Consider the following 18,217-nt stretch of genomic DNA (forward strand, 5'->3'; position numbering starts at 1 on the left):
TAAAAAAATATGGCTTCATCTGTGAACATTTATGCTTTTCAATCCATTCTTCCCAACTTCTTTGAGAATCTTTGGCAGCGGATATTTTTGGAACTAATGACAACTTTTTCTACTCCTAACCGGTGCGACTGGTTAGCTGGTGCAGTGACAGTGACCGCGTAGTTTTTTTACTCCTGGTCACATTGATGACGTCATCTAATGTACTGATGGTGGATTTCACCAACCTTCTTTCCAGACTCAAACAGCCCGTTAGCTTAACAGCCCTGTTAAGCCAATACAAATTAAATGGAACTTAACTGGCTGTTAGTTTAACAGGAGTTCTAAGGACCGAATAAATATTGGTGAAATCCAACATCAAAGTCCAAAGTGCTAACCACGACACCATGGACTTTGAATCTGGAGGTTGGTGGTTTGATTCCAAGTCAAGTTGTAAAATTTAGCATAGTAGGTATATTAAGCGGAGAATTTGGTAGTACAATAGTCCTAAACTAAAATGGACGCGGCACATAAGGGATCAGGAAGAGACCGCCTTAACATATTAAGCGGGGAACTAGTAAATGGTGAAGTTGTGAGCTTACCTTATTTGATTCCTGATGGACGAATGAATATCTGGATGATCTGAAACAAGGCAAAATAGAATGAAATATTCGATTAATCGATTATGAAAAATAATGGATTATGAACATCACTAGCCTGGTTACTGGTGTACTGGGTTTTCACCAGAAGGTACTCCTGGTCTATCTGTTTCAGTTTGGTTTGTGTTTGGACCAGCTCGTCTTGTAGTTTGACCGCCCGGTGTGCCGTCTGGTCATTCAGCAGGGTTTGTCGATCGTAGGAGATCTGCAAAATATAAATATAAATAGAAGAGAAGAGAACAACTCTGCACCGCACCGAATTTTCCTCCAAAAACAAGAACAACAACAGCAACCTCCCCATCTATGTACCTATTTACCTATGTCTCTGACACCTGAAATAATTTTCACGAAACGACAGAATCAATATCATGATGGAGTAACTTTGTGAAGTTCCATAACAATAGATGTAAAAGATAAGTAACTTATAGTCTTCACTGGGTTGGTAGGGTATTCTTATTTATAGAAAAACAGACATGTTTCGCGCTCTGGGCATCATCAGTGTATAAACAGGGATATTACAACAAAGAAAAATGTCCATATAAACTTTTAAAGACATTGCACAAAACACCCTAGTACCCTACCAACTCAGTGAAGAGTATAACGTATAAGTTATTTCTTTTACATCTATTGAAATGACAGAATCTAAAAATAAATGAAATTATTTGTAGACAAGCAGGCAGGTACCCTAATCATATTACGTATAATAAAGAAGCTATTCTTGTTTTTCTCTTTGTCATTCAAACTTTTTCACCTACCTCCTTGGAATTTGGATTAAAAAAGAAAACTTTTCACTTTTCTTCTTTCCCCTTTCATCTGCTTCTTCATCTCTTTCTTCTCCTCCTCCTCCTTCTTCTTCTTCTTCTCCTCCTCCTCCTCCTCCTCCTTTTTCTCCTCCTTCTCCTCCTCCTCCTTCCTCCTCCTCCTTTTTCTCCTCCTCATCCTTCTGCTTATTTTCGCTTCTTGAAAAGATTTGACGACCTTCGAGGGGGGGGCAGGTATCCTCTTCAAAGGTCCTCAACCTTGGGAGAAAAACTTCAAACACAAAATACTCTCTGTCTTTCTTCCTCCTACTTACAGATCTAAATATAGGCGTTGTCTTTTTATTGCCTAAATTGGTAGATTCAAGTAGATACATAGGTATGTAGATACTTTTGAATAAAATTTCTCCACGCCAGATTTGACCTTTGACAGATTTGACCTACTTCCATCTACTGCTGAATAATTATGTACATAATTTAGATAAATCAAAGGGTTAGGTATTTTATCTAAATATAGGTGTACATTTATGGTACTTATTTCAATATTACCTAGTATGAATGAAGATTGCCCTGAAATCTGAAATTAATATATCACAAAATACATCTTGCAGACGTTTCTACAGGGTGTTTATAAAGTCTTCTCTTTTTCTCCTTCTTCTTTTTCTTCTTCTTCTTCTTCTTCTCCTCCTCCTCCTCCTTAATACCTAGATCTTAGAATTCACTTGACGCATTCCTTAAAAGCTTCTTTCTTTAGAATTCTTCAGTTCAGTGAACCCTTAGGTACTTGTATTCTATTCTCTTCCATCCTATTTTATTCTCTTCTCTTCTCTTCTCTTCTCTTCTCTTCTCTTCTCTTCTCTTCTCTTCTCTTCTCTTCTCTTCTCTTCTCTTCTCTTCTCTTCTCTTCTCTTCTCTTCTCTTCTCTTCTCTTCTCTTCTCTTCTCTTCTCTTCTCTTCTCTTCTCTTCTCTTCTCTTCTCTTCTCTTCTCTTCTCTTCTCTTCTCTTCTCTTCTCTTCTCTTCTCTTCTCTTCTCTTCTCTTCTCTTCTCTTCTCTTCTCTTCTCTTCTCTTCTCTTCTCTTCTCTTCTCTTCTCTTCTCTTCTCTTCTCTTCTCTTCTCTTCTCTTCTCTTCTCTTCTCTTCTCTTCTCTTCTCTTCTCTTCTCTTCTCTTCTCTTCTCTTCTCTTCTCTTCTCTTCTCTTCTCTTCTCTTCTCTTCTCTTCTCTTCTCTTCTCTTCTCTTCTCTTCTCTTCTCTTCTCTTCTCTTCTCTTCTCTTCTCTTCTCTTCTCTTCTCTTCTCTTCTCTTCTCTTCTCTTCTCTTCTCTTCTCTTCTCTTCTCTTCTCTTCTCTTCTCTTCTCTTCTCTTCTCTTCTCTTCTCTTCTCTTCTCTTCTCTTCTCTTCTCTTCTCTTCTCTTCTCTTCTCTTCTCTTCTCTTCTCTTCTCTTCTCTTCTCTTCTCTTCTCTTCTCTTCTCTTCTCTTCTCTTCTCTTCTCTTCTCTTCTCTTCTCTTCTCTTCTCTTCTCTTCTCTTCTCTTCTCTTCTCTTCTCTTCTCTTCTCTTCTCTTCTCTTCTCTTCTCTTCTCTTCTCTTCTCTTCTCTTCTCTTCTCTTCTCTTCTCTTCTCTTCTCTTCTCTTCTCTTCTCTTCTCTTCTCAGGAAGATTCAAGTGGAAATAAACTAATAGAGATTAAACCTACCCTAGTCCCAACAGAGTCAAAGCTTTTTCTTAAAAACTTTCTTTCTTTTGCACTTTTCTATTCCTTTTTCCACTTTTTTTTTCTTTTCTTTCAAATTTCTATTTTATCTATGGATGTGACGATAATTCACAAACTCCCTGAGTTAACAAATTATTTACCCAAATAAAAAACAGGAGCTATGTTTGGGGGGGGGGGGGGGGAAAGAGGAGATAAAGGATTTGAAAGAAAAGGCTAAAAAAAAGAGAGGAGAGTGGAAAAAAAATTGTCTCCCTTGGGTGTCTCGTCTGCCAAACAGTTGGCCTAGAACAGTTTCAAAGTATTTTTTATTAAACGTCTGACTTTTTTTTTTTTTTTTTTCATTTTTTTACTTTTTTTTCTTCTTCTTTTTATCGTCTTTTCTTTTTTAAGTACAATAGGTAGGTAGATATAGGGTTAGTAATGGCGAGAGGTAGAGAGGTAAAATACAAAATGACTGAGGTAAAGGTAACTACTGTAACAAAAAGTAGCTCTCATAGGCGCGAAAGCAAAAGGGACTTTTAAGTACATAGCTAGCCAGCCTAGTTAGCTTAGTTGGTAGTGCGTCTGCCTTGTAAGCGCTAGGCCGCGGGTTCGATTCCCGCCCGGGCCGGATTTTATCCTGATGGGACAATGTTCGTTCTCGGAACGGCTGGCTTTCTCCCATCCTGTCTTACTTCTCTCTTCGATTTCGCGACGATAAGACCATAGCAGTTACAGTTCCCTCTGTCAAACCTCTTGTTTAGACTGCTGGGGTAAAGGGACTTTTTAGTCTCATTCAAGCAGGATAAACAACGTATGTTCTATTGTCTATTCTATTATCTGGTTAGGATAAAGTAGGGGGAATCGAACCTGCCACCTTTCGAGGTTTCTTTGGCACAATTTCGCTAAATTGTCTGAATTTGGCGGTCATCTTACCTTGAGTTGTTTATACTGATGATCCAGTTCATTGTATTCTTGTTGGATCTTGGCATGTTGGTTTTCAAACTCCTTGATTTCAATACATTTGTCCAGATAACCTGCAAGAATATCCATGGCAGTTTTGAAAATTCTCGTAGGAATTTTCATAGAGAAAATCAAATTTTATTCAATCTTCATTGAGAAAAAAATGGTGACAGGGTGCCACAAGTTTAGGGTGGAAGAACTCTATTATTGATTATTGGGTTACTTCTCCTGATTTGGGCTGTTGGAATGCTATTATTATAGTGTCGAGCTTCCTGATATTATGTAGATTTCAATATTAGGGTGCAGAAACCCCAATCACCAGATTAGGCTTCCGGCACTCTAGTTTTTTTCTCAGTGTAGTATGTACCTAGTTTCTTAGTTTGGGAAGTTTTTTGATAATGTCATCAATTCATCATCATGTTTTTCATTACCTTTGCGAGTATACTTTCCAGATCCATCTCTAGGTATTGCTCTATATTACCTTTACGAGTACTTTCCAGATCCATCTCCAATGTTTCTCGGAATTTGATTTGTTTGACTTTCTCATTGATAGCTTGTCCTAGTTCCATCTTGAGTTTGATCATCTCTTCGTCCATGGTTTCACAACTGTTCTCCACTCGTCGCCGGTAGTCTGTCGCTTCTTTCAATTCCACCTGTTAATACATAGAAGAATATGGGTTCTTATAATCAGGTACACTTACTAGAGGAGGAGAACTATCGATAGTCGGCGCCATCGATAGTGTTCGATAGTTTTTTTTATTACATATTTTCCTTGTTTCTAAAGGTATTAAAACCCCCTGTTACTATAAAAATCTTGGAATTTTCTACAGCGGCAAACAACCTCCTCAAAAAAATCTCACCTTCAAATTATCAATCTCGTTCAGCAGCCTTTCTTTCTCTCGGTTGTGGCTCTCTTTGCTCTTGGCCGCCGGCAAACCTCCTCCATCCTCAGCCTCCATTTGTTTCTTAAGGCCATCTATCTCGCTGTTGAGAACAGCTATCTGCTCGCGGAGGCCCGTGGCCGTCTCTTCGGCCGCGAGCTCGGCCGCTTGGAGGGCTTCGATGGTTTGAAGGCCCTTGTCGATTTCCTGCAGAAGAGATGATGAGAATTTAATCGGGGGTTGTTAGTAGGTTAGCGTTAGAGGTTTGACCTTGTGGATCTGACCTTTATAGTCAATCTCAAAGGTGCTCGAGAACTGAACCCACGACCTCTGAAATGGAAACCTCTTGGATAGGAGAAATGCGTTGGATGATGAACAACAGTTTTTTCTTTCTTTCTTTCTTTCTTTCTTTCTTTCTTTTCATATGCCAAAATTTATTCTTCATTTTGTTAGACGGTTCCCTATTTTTCTTTTCTTTATTTTTTTTTATTTTAATTTTAATTAAGAGAGTTCTGTTCCTTCCTTATTTCTTTTTAATTTTATTTCGTTCATATTATTCATCCTGATTATTGTCAGACGGACTTGCTTTTTGTTTTCTTCATTATCTCTTCTTTGCAATCTATTGCAGTAGGGAAAAGCAGAGGAATATTTCGGGATGGCAAATTTTCAAATAAAAGATTTTTTTTTCTATGTTATAAAAAAAATTACATAAGATATCTAAAAATAATAAACAACAAATATTAGAAATAGAGAAAGAGACCCATTGGAGTTTTTTTTTTTAATTATTATATTATTTATTTATTTATTTATTTATTTATTTTTTTTTTTTGTAAAAAGTAGGAGGTTTTTTTTGTAGGAGTACAGGTCGAACTCCCGGTCTAATACTCCTTTATCCATTTTCAGTGTCTTTTTTTTTTCACCGTTTTCCCTCGTTCTACGCGACTGGGACCAGCATTGTTTTTTCCTTCAATTTATTATTCATAATATAATTCTTCTCTTTCTTACTTCCTTCTTTTTCTTTTCTATTTTTTTTCTATTCTTTTCCTTTACGTACTTTTATTAGGATTTCTTTTTTTCTAATTAAGAAGAGTTCTTTAGAAGTAGATAACACACTCACGTGCAAAAATTTCGGAACAGATTGAATTTGGGAGCTTTTTCAATATTTAAGGGATTTCAATTGTGTTAATTTGCAATCATATGCAGATTTCTTAAAAGCAGCCAGGATTACCATGATACTTCCAAACGAAAGGAGACGCAATATGAAGAAGTAGAAGTGTGTTAAACATCCATGAATGTCACAGATGACGTTCCCCGATTGATGAACCACCAACCTCAAAAAAAAAAAAAAAAAAAAAAAAAAGAGAAGAGACACAATACTTCCCATTTAGGTGCTGGGTCAACACGGGAACACCAGAAAGTAACCCGTTGAAATATTTTCTCTTCTCTTCTCTTCTCTTCTCTTCTCTTCTCTTCTCTTCTCTTCTCTTCTCTTCTCCTCTCTTCTCTTTTCTTCTCTTCTATTCTACCATTGACCCTACCTATCAAAAGGTCTGTATTCTGTAGAAATCTGTAGGCATATTTTGACAGGTGTGAAAAAGTTCCCAACTCTATACTTAGGTACTGTCTGTGATTTATTTTGTTTTGTTTGAAAAAGTTGGTGCCTCAAGTCCAAACAACACAATTTTCTCAAACTCTTTCATTTCTAACAAGAAGTTTCTATCTTTCTTTCTTTCTCTCTCTCTCTCTCTCACTCTTTCCATCTCTCTCTCTCTTTCTCTTTTTTTCTCTCTCTTTCTTGCTCTCTCTCTCTCTCTCTGAAGAAGTATTGTGTTGCATTCTATAAAGTTGGAGAAAAATTGCAAAATTTTTTTCAAAAATGTCCTACAGAAATTTTCCGATTTTTTTTTTTTTTTTTTTTTTTTTTAGAGTTCCAAAAAATTTTAAAAAGAGTCCAACTTAAACGGAGTTAACTCAATTTGTAGACCTGGCTATAAGACAAAAAGGCCCATTACACCCACCACCTAGGTTCATACGCTCTCCTATGATGCTTAAAAATAATAGGTAACTTAATAGGTAGGTACTAAGAAAGAAAGAGTACCTAGTAAAAATAGAAAAAAAATACCCTACGAAAGGTAGGTATCAGGTATCAGGCATGAAGACGAATATAAGAGAGAGAGAAAGAGAGACAGAGAGAGAGAGAGAGAGAGAGAGAGAGAGAGAGAGAGAGAGAGAGAGAGAGAGAGAGGGTACCTTCTACATGGCAAGCAAGCGCGTTACCACTGGACCAACCGTGCCCCTGAACATTCATAACCTTCTTTTAGAACATTCATAAAAGGCTGTCCGAGTGGAAATTTGGAAATGGAAACTGTTCCCATTTTTTACTCTCGAGTGTAGGTATGATAGCTCCTATTTTTAGATCGGTAAATAGATATATAGATACCTAGGTATATTATATTTTTTTTCCCTATGTTTTTTACTCTTCTTTCTTCTGGGTTTAATAAATTTTCTTTTACCCTTGTTTCTTTCTGGACGAGCTAGAAGCTGGAAGAGAAGAAGAAGAAGAAAGGAAGGAGGAGGAGAAGAAGAAAAAGAAGAGGAAGATGCAAGAGGAGAGAGAGAAGCTCGGGAGAAGAAGGAGAAGGAAAAAAAGAGTTACTAAGAAAAAAGGATAAGGAGAAGAGGGAAAATAAAGAGTAGCAGGAGGAGAAACAGGAGGGTAAAAAAGAAGAAGGAGGAGAAGACAAAGAAGAAGGAGGAGGAGGAGGAGGAGAAGGAGAAGACGAAGAAGGTGGAGAAGCAGCAGCAGCAGCAGCAGCAGCAGCAGAGTGTGTAAAGTTTGTGATTGCGATCAAATTATGTACCTTGGGCACTCTAAATATGCACTCTTATTTTAACTAACTTAAATAACTACTACATAATAATATAATTTTCGTAATCTAATCACAAAAGAGTGCTGCAACTCCATAGGAACTTGGCACCCAGCACCAATTAAGGACAACCAACAAAAATACCTATAGGCAATCTAAATATGTAATCTAACTAATTAATAATACAATTTTGGAAATCACAAAAGAGTCTTGGAACTCAAAATAGGCCATCGGCACCTAGGGGTCGCAAATCCCGCACGTTTCCAATCCCGCGGGATCCCGCGCGGGATTTGGCCAATCCCGCGGGATCCAGCGCGGGATCCCGCACTTATGCAATTGAAGGGGCAACATAGGTATTTATCACCTAAACCCCCGCCAAAGGTGACTGAAACTCTTTCTTTGCGATTTTCTTTCTATTTGAAGTAATTGCTAACCTTTTAATCACAAAACTGTACAATAGGTAAACAAAATTTAATTCGTTTTCATCGTCACCATCATCATAACCAGCTGTTATCAATCCACTGCTGAATAAAGATAACGATCTTTACCACCAAATTCTAGCGTTTATACCGTGAAAATAGAAACTTGTGGATAAAAACAAAACAAAAAATTAAACAAACAGAACATGAATTCAAGTAAACAGAACAAACAGAACAGAATTGAAAATTGAAAGTAGGTGAAAATTGTCAAATGAATTAAATCTTAGTCAATATGTAGGCATGGTCCATGGTCAGTTGATGGTCTGCATTTGTTCATCTGAAAGTGAGATCTCAAAAAACATAAACTTGACAAACTTTGGTCTGACAATCTGGTCCTCAAGTGAGAACATATTAAACCAGCGGCTGAAAAAGCTCTTTCTGCTTCAACAGATGTAGGAGGAATGGATAGAAATACAAGATTTGCAAGACCAATATCATCCTTTCAAATCAGGAGAACAAAAGAAACACTACTTGAAACCAGACTACCTGTAGACAGAAAAATCAAGGTGCCTGTAGAGTTCATAAAAAAAGGGTTATTCGACCTATTTTAAACCTTTTCTTTGTGGTATTTTTATCTTAATTCATGGATCCATTAATTCCGAAAAATCCCGCAAATCCCGCAAATCCAGCAGCTAAAAACTGCGGGATTGCGGGATTGGAAAAAGGTGCGGGATCCCGCGGGATTGCGGGATCCCGCATTGCAATCCCTATCGGCACCCAATGTAGGACACCCACCTGTTTCAGGTCCTGTATGACCTGAGCGTCCCCCTCCTTCGTTTTCAGGGTGGCATTAAACTGGTCCTGCATTTTGGTCATCTCCCCTTTCACCTCCTGGATTTTGTCCAATAGGAGACGAATGAAGGAGTTGATTTTCACCCGAGAGTCCCAAATACGGGCGATGTCGTCCTCGAATTTGGACAGTTTGGGCTCGGTTTGGATTTCTTCGATGACCTGGCGGGAAAGAGAGAGAGAGAGAGGAGAATTTTTTTTGAATTTGGATTGAATGTTCTTATATATTTTTTCATAATAGATTTATACAATAAAAATCTCCTAAGCTAAGCCTAACTAGAGAGAGAGAAAGAGAGAGATTTTAGTAACGGGACACCCTGTATATAGCTACTTTTCTCTAAAGCGGTATAACGAAAGACTAAATTAACAAAGTGAGTTTTGCTGTTTAGTATTAGTGCTTTATTTAGACTGTCGAATTAGGACATGCCCCTTTATCGGAACAGTTTAAAATGGCACCACTTTATATAAAGGTAGGTGACATTTTTTTTTTTTTTTTTTTTTTTTTTTTTTTTTTTTTTTAGGTTTTGACAGAGGGAACTGTAACTGCTATGGTCTTATCGTCCCGAAAATCAAAGAGAGCAGGACAGGGCAGAAAAAAGCCAGCCGAACCTATTTTTTTATTTTTTTTTAGGATAAAATCCGCCCCCAGCGAAAATTGAACCAGTGACCTAGCGCTTACAAGGCAGACGAGCCATCTTTCAAGCTGACTTTGCTGCTGGATAACCATTTTTTTCACCGGCTGTGAATAGTCCTTCACTGCTCAAGTACTTTGGTACCTATATCTACATAGGTATGTATATGTACTTACCTTAGAATAAATAGTTTCCAACTCCTTGAAGCTATTCTCCTGATCTTCGACTTGTCTCTCAATCTCATCCTTACTCGACACAGCTTGCTGATAGCGGGATAATAGCGCCTGCAAAGGAAATTCCTTTTTTAAAATTTTTGATAGAAGGAACTGTAACTACTGATATGAGGTCTTTTCGTCCCGAAATCGAAGAGGAAGACATGCATAGATAGGAGAAAGCCAGTTGTTCTGAAAACGAACCTGACCCGTTTAGGATAAAATCCGCCCCGGGCGGGAATCGAACCCTCGACCTAGCGCTTACAAGGCAGACGCGCTACCCTCTGAGCTAACTAGGCTGGCTGTAAAAGTCCTGAATGAGGAGAATAAAATAAACAATGAAAAAAGTGCTCATTTCAAAACAGTATTTTTTGAAATCATAAAGGTCATATTTCGGAGCACTTACCGCTTTGAGTCGTAACGTCGACTTTCGTGTTTCCAGAATCCGCTTCATAGCCATGGTGGTTAGTAGTGGAGACGCAAGGTGCCAGATTCGATTCCAGCAGGTTCAAAAATTGCGGTAGATCTTAGTATGTTTTTAGTCTAAACACTCAAAAACTCTCTTAAAGAAAGGAATTGCGGCAGAGCTAATTTTTATGTGCTTAGTCTAAACCTCTAAACACTCTAAAGGAAAAGAGGAAAGATCTGGTAAGATCAGAAAGAAATAAGAAACTTATATAGGAGGTAGGAAAGAAGTGGTCTTTGAAGAAAGGAGTGCAAAGAGATGATTGAAGGAAGAAATATGGAAAGAGGAGTGAAATAAAAGGGAGAACCAGAAGAGACCTCAGAAGGAGTGTAAGAACAGAAAGAGAGGACGTGGAAGGAAAAAGAAGTGTATTAGAAAAAGTAGTAAAGGAATAAAGAAGGATGGGAAGAAAAGTTAGGAAGATAAAATGATTGTGGACAGAGGAGAAGTTAAGAGTAAAAGAAGAAAAGACTTCAGAAGAAGTATAGGAAGAGAAGGACTGTTGGGAAAGGAGGGAAGGAAGAAGAATGAGATGAGGTAATGAAGAAGTTAATGAAAAGGAGAAGGATTATGGGGGAAGTAGTGAAGATTTGTGACTTGATGGTTACTCTGGAACACCGCACCTAAACTTTACATTCTTCATGTTTACAATTTACATTTACTATTTATGTTTATACTTTATATTTACTGTTTCTATTTACGTGTATACTATATTTTACTTTATCTTTACTATATTTTGCTTTATATTTACTACCTCTCACAATATAACTCGCGGTTTTTACAAGAAGTTTCTCCATTATCTTTGTAAAGGTTTTCTCCTGGATTATAATGTACGGGGTTGCCATAGGGACGAGATTGTGTTATCAATACAGGGTGGGGGGGTGATAATGAATTGTTTGTTATCAGGGGGCCCAATTTCAGTAGGTATTATCTCTAACCGTTTAGTCGGTATAGCTGAAAACCGCAAAAAAAACCGGTCGAAATCTGTTCAAAAGTGGTCAAAATACCGCCAAGTGCAGCAACTAACTCATCCTTGTCACATTTGCGAACTACATACCAAATTTCAAGTCTCTAGCTCATACCGTTCCCGAGATATTATTGAATTACACCGAAAACCACCAAAAAGCGGCCGAAATGCCGCCAAGCGTTGCACCGATCTTAACCAAAAGTTTCGTGTCGCATCCTTATTGTCACATTTGACAGCTACATACCAAATTTCAAGTCTCTAGCTCTTATCGTTCTCGAGATAGGTTTTTTGTTTACAGACAGACAGAAGGACAGACACACGGACCAATGGCTGAAACTTTGTATTTAGGCTCTAGAGACCTCAAAACGCTTTTTGGCACTAAAAACTGACCATCGAAAATTTGACCCGATTACATTATCTACTTTCCTTCCTATAGGATAAGGAAAGTAAAAACCGCTACATTATATCAAGTAGGTACCTATACACTCTTGTTGTCTGTGTCGTAGCATGCCCATCCCGTATCTAGTCTGTCCCTCATCAGATGAACGAGAAGAGGCACAATACCTACTTCCCATTTAAATGATATGATGGATCAACACGAGAAGACCAGAAAGTAACCCGTTAGAAAATTTGCAATGGAAATACCAACGAGTTACAAATTTTTGTCGATCGTGGGATTCGAACCCGGGACCTTCTACAAGGCAAGCAAGCGCGTTACCACTGGACTAACTTTGCCCTTGTAAACTTAACACATCACATGTGAACGGATAACGGACTTTACTTCTAACAAACTTTGTTCCCATGACAACCGTAACGTAAACAAAAACAAAACTTTAGTCTGCACAGGGGGGAAGTCGAAAAATATACTAAAATCGTGAAAAACACTTTTCACTGAAATTGAAAACTGAAAAGTCACATTAAAAACATTGTTGTTCGTGTTGACCATTCATTTCCACATTGATTTTCGGTTAAACAAACACAAAAACACTCTCCCTCCGAATTTCTTCAAATAATAATTTGTTTCCATTAAGCGCCCAAGTTTCCAATTTAATTAAATAATTTGAATTTGTGTCGTCTCCAATATACTTGCAGACTTATTGACTGCTAGGAAATTGTGTTTTTGTGTGTGTGTGGGGAAAAACAACTTGTTAATGCTCTGGAGGGATATTTGGTTCCGCAATTTAAGTGTAAAGTTGTAAACTTGTAATATTCACTTCATGTATCTTTTTGAGGACTTATAGGTATTTCGTAACGTAAACAAGAAGGTAGGTAAGTAATACAGTAATAGAATATACCTATAGTTGCCGACCTTTCTTCTTCTCTCTCTCTCCGTCTCTCTCTCTCTCTCTCTTTGGAAAGGTTTGATTGTTTGATAGAGGGAACTGTAACTGTTTTTATCATCACGAACGCGAAAAGAGAGGGAAGACAGGATAGGAGAAAGCCAGACGTTCCGAGAACGAACCTTATCTGTTTAGGATAAAACCCGCCCTGGGGGGGGGGGGGGGGGGAAAAAAAACCCAACCCGCTGGGGGGGGGGGGGGGGAGAGAAAAGAATCCCACAGCTTTTTCCAAGAAAATGTAACATACATACCTATGTAACATACATACCTTTGTAACATACATACCTAATTGTGTAAATAGATAATTATGTAGGAAGTACCTAGGTACATATAGGTACCTATATTATGTCAATATTTAAAAAATCTGGTGTGAACATCACACGACTTTCTTTATCCTATTCTGAAATGATGCTTATTTGGGTGTTGTTCTATTGTAACTTTTACAATATCTCTCACCGTTTAGTCAGTATCGTTGAAAACCGCCAAAAAACGGTCGAAACCCGCCAAAAAGCGGTCAAATACCGCCAACCGCAGCACCTATCTTAACCAAACGTTTAGTGTCGCATCCTTGTCACATTTGTGGACTACATACCAAATTTCAAGTCTCTAGCTCATACCGTTCCCGAGATATTATTGAATTACACCAAAAACCACCAAAAAGCGGCCGAAATGCCGCCAAGCGTTGCACCGATCTTAACCAAAAGTTTCGTGTCGCATCCTTATTGTCACATTTGACAGCTACATACCAAATTTCAAGTCTCTAGCTCTTATCGTTCTCGAGATAGGTTTTTTGTTTACAGACAGACAGAAGGACAGACACACGGACCAATGGCTGAAACTTTGTATTTAGGCTCTAGAGACCTCAAAACGTTTTTTGGCACTAAAAACTGACCATCGAAATTTTGACCCGATTACATTACTTTCCTTCCTATAGGATAAGGAAAGTATGAGCACACACATTATCAGTTGTGGCTGGCCTTAGATGTTGAATTTCCAATGGTTTAGTACAGGCGCTACCAATACCTATCTATGGTGGGATCACTTTTAGCCTAAGTGGTAACGCTATTGCTTGCCATGCAGAAGGTCCCGGGTTCGAAAAAGGTGGTTTCATGGCTAAATAAATATAGGTAATTGCTTCATCTATTGCTGTTTTATCCCACACTTCTAATGTTTCACTGTTTCATTTGCCCCCTCAGTCGTGTTTCTCCACCCGCTACACCCAAGACGAGTTCACCCGCCAATACTACCCAACCTCCGGCCCTGATTTCCATCTCAAACTACTCACCATTCAGAACAGGGGCGTAAAGCTGATCCTGTGGGATATAGGGGGGAAGGCGAACGAAAGCAGTGCCGGTCTCGTGAAAACCTATCTATCTTCTGCCAATGTAAGTACCAGGGGCGTGGGGTGAGATTTTCAAACGGGGAAACTATACATAATCCACTCGGTACCTACCTATTACCTATTATGCGGATCGATCTGCTGGCATTCTCAGTAGGTGTTATTACAAGGATTCTTTCGTCCAAAATATTCAGACAAATCGTTTGAGAGTTACCTGAATGGTGAAACAGTAAAAAAAAAAAAAAAAAAAAATGATTATAGGCACAGGGATTATAGGTACAGGGAACTGTAACTGCCAAGGTCTTATCGTCCCGAAATCAAACAGAGAGAAGGAAGGCAGGATAGGAGAAAGCCAGCCGTTCCGAACATTGTCCGTTCAGGATAAAATCCGCCCCGGGCGGGAATCGAACCCGCGGCCTAGCGCTTACAATGCAGACGCGCTACCAGACCCATGTAGTTTGTACCTTCGAGTTAAAACTGAGAATTCACTTCCTCAGTTCAACAATAAAGTAAAACCATTAGAAGTTTAATTAGGTAGGTATCTAAACAACATCCCACACAGCACACAGCGGGATGTAGGTAGCGACCTATAACCTATCTACTACCTACCCCAATGTTATTAAATTATTCTCGTCTGTCCGAGGTTAATGCCCTCAAAAAGTTTGATATCTCAGTACGAGTACGATAGACTACCTTTGATATTTACGTACCTACAGGTAGGTGTTTATATTTTATAGGCTGTAGGTATTAAAATAATTTTATTTGGAAAAATAATAATAAAGTTTCATTCATTTTGATGCTTTAACGAGTTTCAAGGTTTTATTTCGGAAAGTTTAAATTGAAAGCGTGGGAGAACTGGAAAAATGATGTTCAATACCTACCTAGATTGATATCTACCAATCTGCCTACCTACTTTTCATTTAGGTACCTATACGTTGGTAGAACCTACTGAGTTCTAAACACAATCAGCACCTCTCTTTCGAAAATATTCAGTACCTACCTAGAGGTCAAAATTTAGTATAGTTACCTTTTTGGACTGTATATTATACTGCACTGATAAGCCGACAAAATTTGGTTTTATTATTATTATTATTTTTTTTTTTTTTTTTTTTTTTTTTTCATTTAAAAATTTCCCCTGAGATCTCATAAATTTCCATACGTATTAAATAAGGAACAAAGAACAAAACCAACATTTTATATATATATATATAAATAAAAAAATCCAATATGGCAGGGCCACAGCTTAGGTGTAACTTCGGGAAACTTTCGGTTTCCAAAATTGAACCGGTTTTCCGAAAGGAAAATCCTCTTTAGTCTCTTAATCTTAACTCAAATCATAGAAGTCCAACCATGTACCTATACTCATAAAAGTAACAAGTAGTTAGCTTGGTTGGTACTTGGTAGCGCGTCTGCCTTGTAAGCGCTAGGTCGCGGGTTCGATTCCCGCCCGGGGCGGATTTTATCCTGATGGGATAATGTTCGTTCTCGGAACGGCTGGCTTTCTCCTATCCTGTCTTCCTTCTCTCTCCGATTTCGGGACGATAAGACCCTAGAGTTACAGTTCCCTCTGTCAAACCTCTTAAAAAAAAAAAAAAAAAAAAAAAATAGAGAAGTGGTCAATGTAATCAAATTAAAATGTTCCTTCAAACAAAATAAAAAAAAAAAGTATAAAAGTCTCAAAAAAATGATTATACCTTCCCCAAAATACCCATTTCAAGCTCTCTCTCTCCATCTATCTCTTTTTCAGGTTTCCCCCTCCTCTCTCTCTCTCTCTCTCTCTCTCTCTCTCTCTCTCTGGTTTTCCCCTGAGATCTCATAAATTTCCATACGTAAATAAGGAACAAAGAACAAAACCAACATTTTATATAAAAAAAAAAAAAAAAAATCCAATACGGCAGGGCCACAGCTTAGGTGTAACTTCGGGAAACTTTCGGTTTCCAAAATCGAACCGGTTTTCCGAAAGGAAAATACAGTCTCTTAAGTCTCTTAACTCAAATCATAGAAGTCCAACCAAGTACCTATACTCATAAAAGTAACAAGTAGTTGCTGAGGAGATTTTCAATTCTTGATAAAATTTTCAATTCTTGGATTCGAACTGTAAACCCGCGGGTTAGTGATAGCTGTTAGCTGTCTTAGAGATGCTTTACACTCTAATACAATAGTGTACATCTCTAGGTTAGAGCTCTACATAATTTAAGTTTTAACCAGAAAAGTTTTCAAGTTTCCTCATTCTTCCTCTTCCTCTTTCACCTTTTCCTGTTCATCCTTTTCTTTCTGTTTGTCCTCTTCTTTATCCTCGGTCTCTCTTTGTTTTTCTCTTCTCCTCCTCCTTCTTCTTCTTCTTCTCCTTTTTTTATTCCTCTTTCATGTCCTCCTCCTTCTTCCTCTTCTTCTTCTTCTCCTCCTCCTTCTTCTTCTCCTTCTCCTCCTTCCTCTTCTTCTCCTCCTCCTTCTTTTTCTTCTTCTTCTCCTTGTTCTTCTTCTTCTTCTTCTTCTTCTTCTTCTTCTTCTTCTTCTTCTTCTTCTCCTTTTCTTATTCCTCCTTCATGTTCTCATTCTTCTTCTCCTCCTCCTTCTTCGTCTGTTCGTTCTCTCTTCTCTTAATTCAAGATTCAAGTTCTCAACATTAATCTAGTCACCTTCATGGAACGCCAAGTAATTAAACATGTAGGTTGCCAGTGGCGGCTGAGGTAGGACTTTGTGGTGGAAAAATATAAAAAGAAATTACTCGTGGCGACGGGTAACTTTCAGACAATAAATCAAAAATCGGTGAAACAGTTTTGGAACCGTGGAGGACAAAAACAAATCTGTTTCTAAAAACTTGAGAATTCCGAGTTCTTTTTGGCAGGCAGAGTTTGATTCTTGTTGAAACTTGGAAGAAATTATACCTACCTTTTCTGCGCCCGTATAGGATTTGAACTTCGTGTAACAATTGAACAGCATTAAGCTGTGCACACATAGTCGATCGATGTGGATCGGAGATCGGAGGCCGTCGTGTATGTGTGTAGTTGTGTAGGTACACAGCTAGCAGAAAAGAACCATTCATACTTAATTCAATTTCAATTATGGATGGTTCTTTTCTGCTTAATCCTGTCCAATTAGTATTAGCTCAAAATTCACTCTTCTTAATACTCTTCTTTTCAGCCTAATGTATTTCGCCCCGGACGTCTAATGTTCTGAGCCTGGTGTCTATGCTGGAGGTGAAAATGTTGAACCTCCATAACGACAACTATGAGATTCAGCTGAAAGTGGTGCTCTTGGGTGACCCGTCTTGTGGAAAAGTAAGCTGCATTTTCCTTTTGGAAACTGAAACGATTTCTTCTCGTACCAGCAACTCACTATCAGGTAGACCTGAAAATTACACCTTGTAAGGACCGCCTGTCAAGTCTACCTGATACCTGTTGAGCACACACACTATTAGGTAGACCTGACAAGTACGGCTGATCAGGTCCGTCGGTCAGGTTTACCTGATATCTGATGAGCACACACACTATTAGGTAGATATGACAGGTACCTACGGCTGATCAGGTCTGTCGGTCAGGTTTACCTGATATCTGATGAGCACACACACTATTAGGTAGATATGACAGGTACCTACGGCTGATCAGGTCCAGAAAGAACTTCATTCGGTTAAAAACAATTCCATTTTCGGATATGAAGATGGGGTGTCCTGGCGGGTGACAAAATGAAGGGACATGTCATAAGGTCAATAAGAACCCATTTTGGATTTAGATGGTTTATAGCGTTTATAATACAATTGTATACATATATCTACTACTTTTCTTTATTAATTTTCTTTTTATTTCCATTTTCAGATCGTCATTTTCATGTACGACATCACAAGTGGTCAAAGTTTCCACTCGATCCCCACCTGGGTAGATCTGTTCCATTTGAACCGCAAGAGTAGCACCCCCACCTACGTCGCCCTGGTGGCCAATAAGGGAGATATGGAGCACCAGAGAGTTGTCACTCTCGAGCGGCACGCTAAACTGGCGCAGTCACTTCACTTGCACTCCTTTGCCGTGTCGGCCCGGACTGGCGATAATGTAAGTGAAAATCTTGCATAATTCTCTTTTTCTGTGCCCATCCCGTAGTATGCCTCTCATCAGATGGGCGAGAAGCGACACAATACTTCCCATTTAAGTGCTGGGTCAACACGAGAACACCAGAAATTAACCCGTTGAAATATTTGCAA

At 38.5% G+C, this 18,217-nt stretch overlaps 2 protein-coding genes across 2 annotated transcripts in view; one reads left to right on the top strand and one right to left on the bottom strand.

Annotated features, from left to right (window-relative positions):
- Positions 1 to 10,370, bottom strand: part of LOC103508112 (cilia- and flagella-associated protein 58-like) — an 11,379-nt gene extending 1,009 nt beyond the window's left edge. Inside the window, exons 1-7 of the mRNA XM_008472645.1 lie at positions 10,317 to 10,370; positions 9,875 to 9,982; positions 9,013 to 9,228; positions 4,911 to 5,138; positions 4,532 to 4,703; positions 4,024 to 4,124; positions 694 to 840 (exon numbers count right to left, since the gene is read on the bottom strand). Coding sequence (XP_008470867.1) covers positions 694 to 840; positions 4,024 to 4,124; positions 4,532 to 4,703; positions 4,911 to 5,138; positions 9,013 to 9,228; positions 9,875 to 9,982; positions 10,317 to 10,370 — 1,026 coding nt within the window. The remainder of the gene's footprint in view (positions 1 to 693; positions 841 to 4,023; positions 4,125 to 4,531; positions 4,704 to 4,910; positions 5,139 to 9,012; positions 9,229 to 9,874; positions 9,983 to 10,316) is intronic.
- Positions 10,369 to 18,190, top strand: LOC103508113 (ras-related protein Rab-28-like). Its single transcript, XM_008472646.3, has 3 exons — positions 10,369 to 10,374; positions 13,880 to 14,068; positions 17,838 to 18,190. Exons 1-3 carry the CDS (start codon positions 10,369 to 10,371, stop codon positions 18,087 to 18,089), a joined length of 447 nt encoding a protein of 148 aa, XP_008470868.1. The 3' UTR covers positions 18,090 to 18,190.
- Positions 18,191 to 18,217: the final 27 nt, after the last annotated feature.

The sequence above is a fragment of the Diaphorina citri genome, unplaced genomic scaffold (genome assembly GCF_000475195.1).
Source record: "Diaphorina citri unplaced genomic scaffold, Diaci psyllid genome assembly version 1.1 scaffold368, whole genome shotgun sequence".
Lineage (NCBI taxonomy): Eukaryota > Metazoa > Arthropoda > Insecta > Hemiptera > Psyllidae > Diaphorina > Diaphorina citri.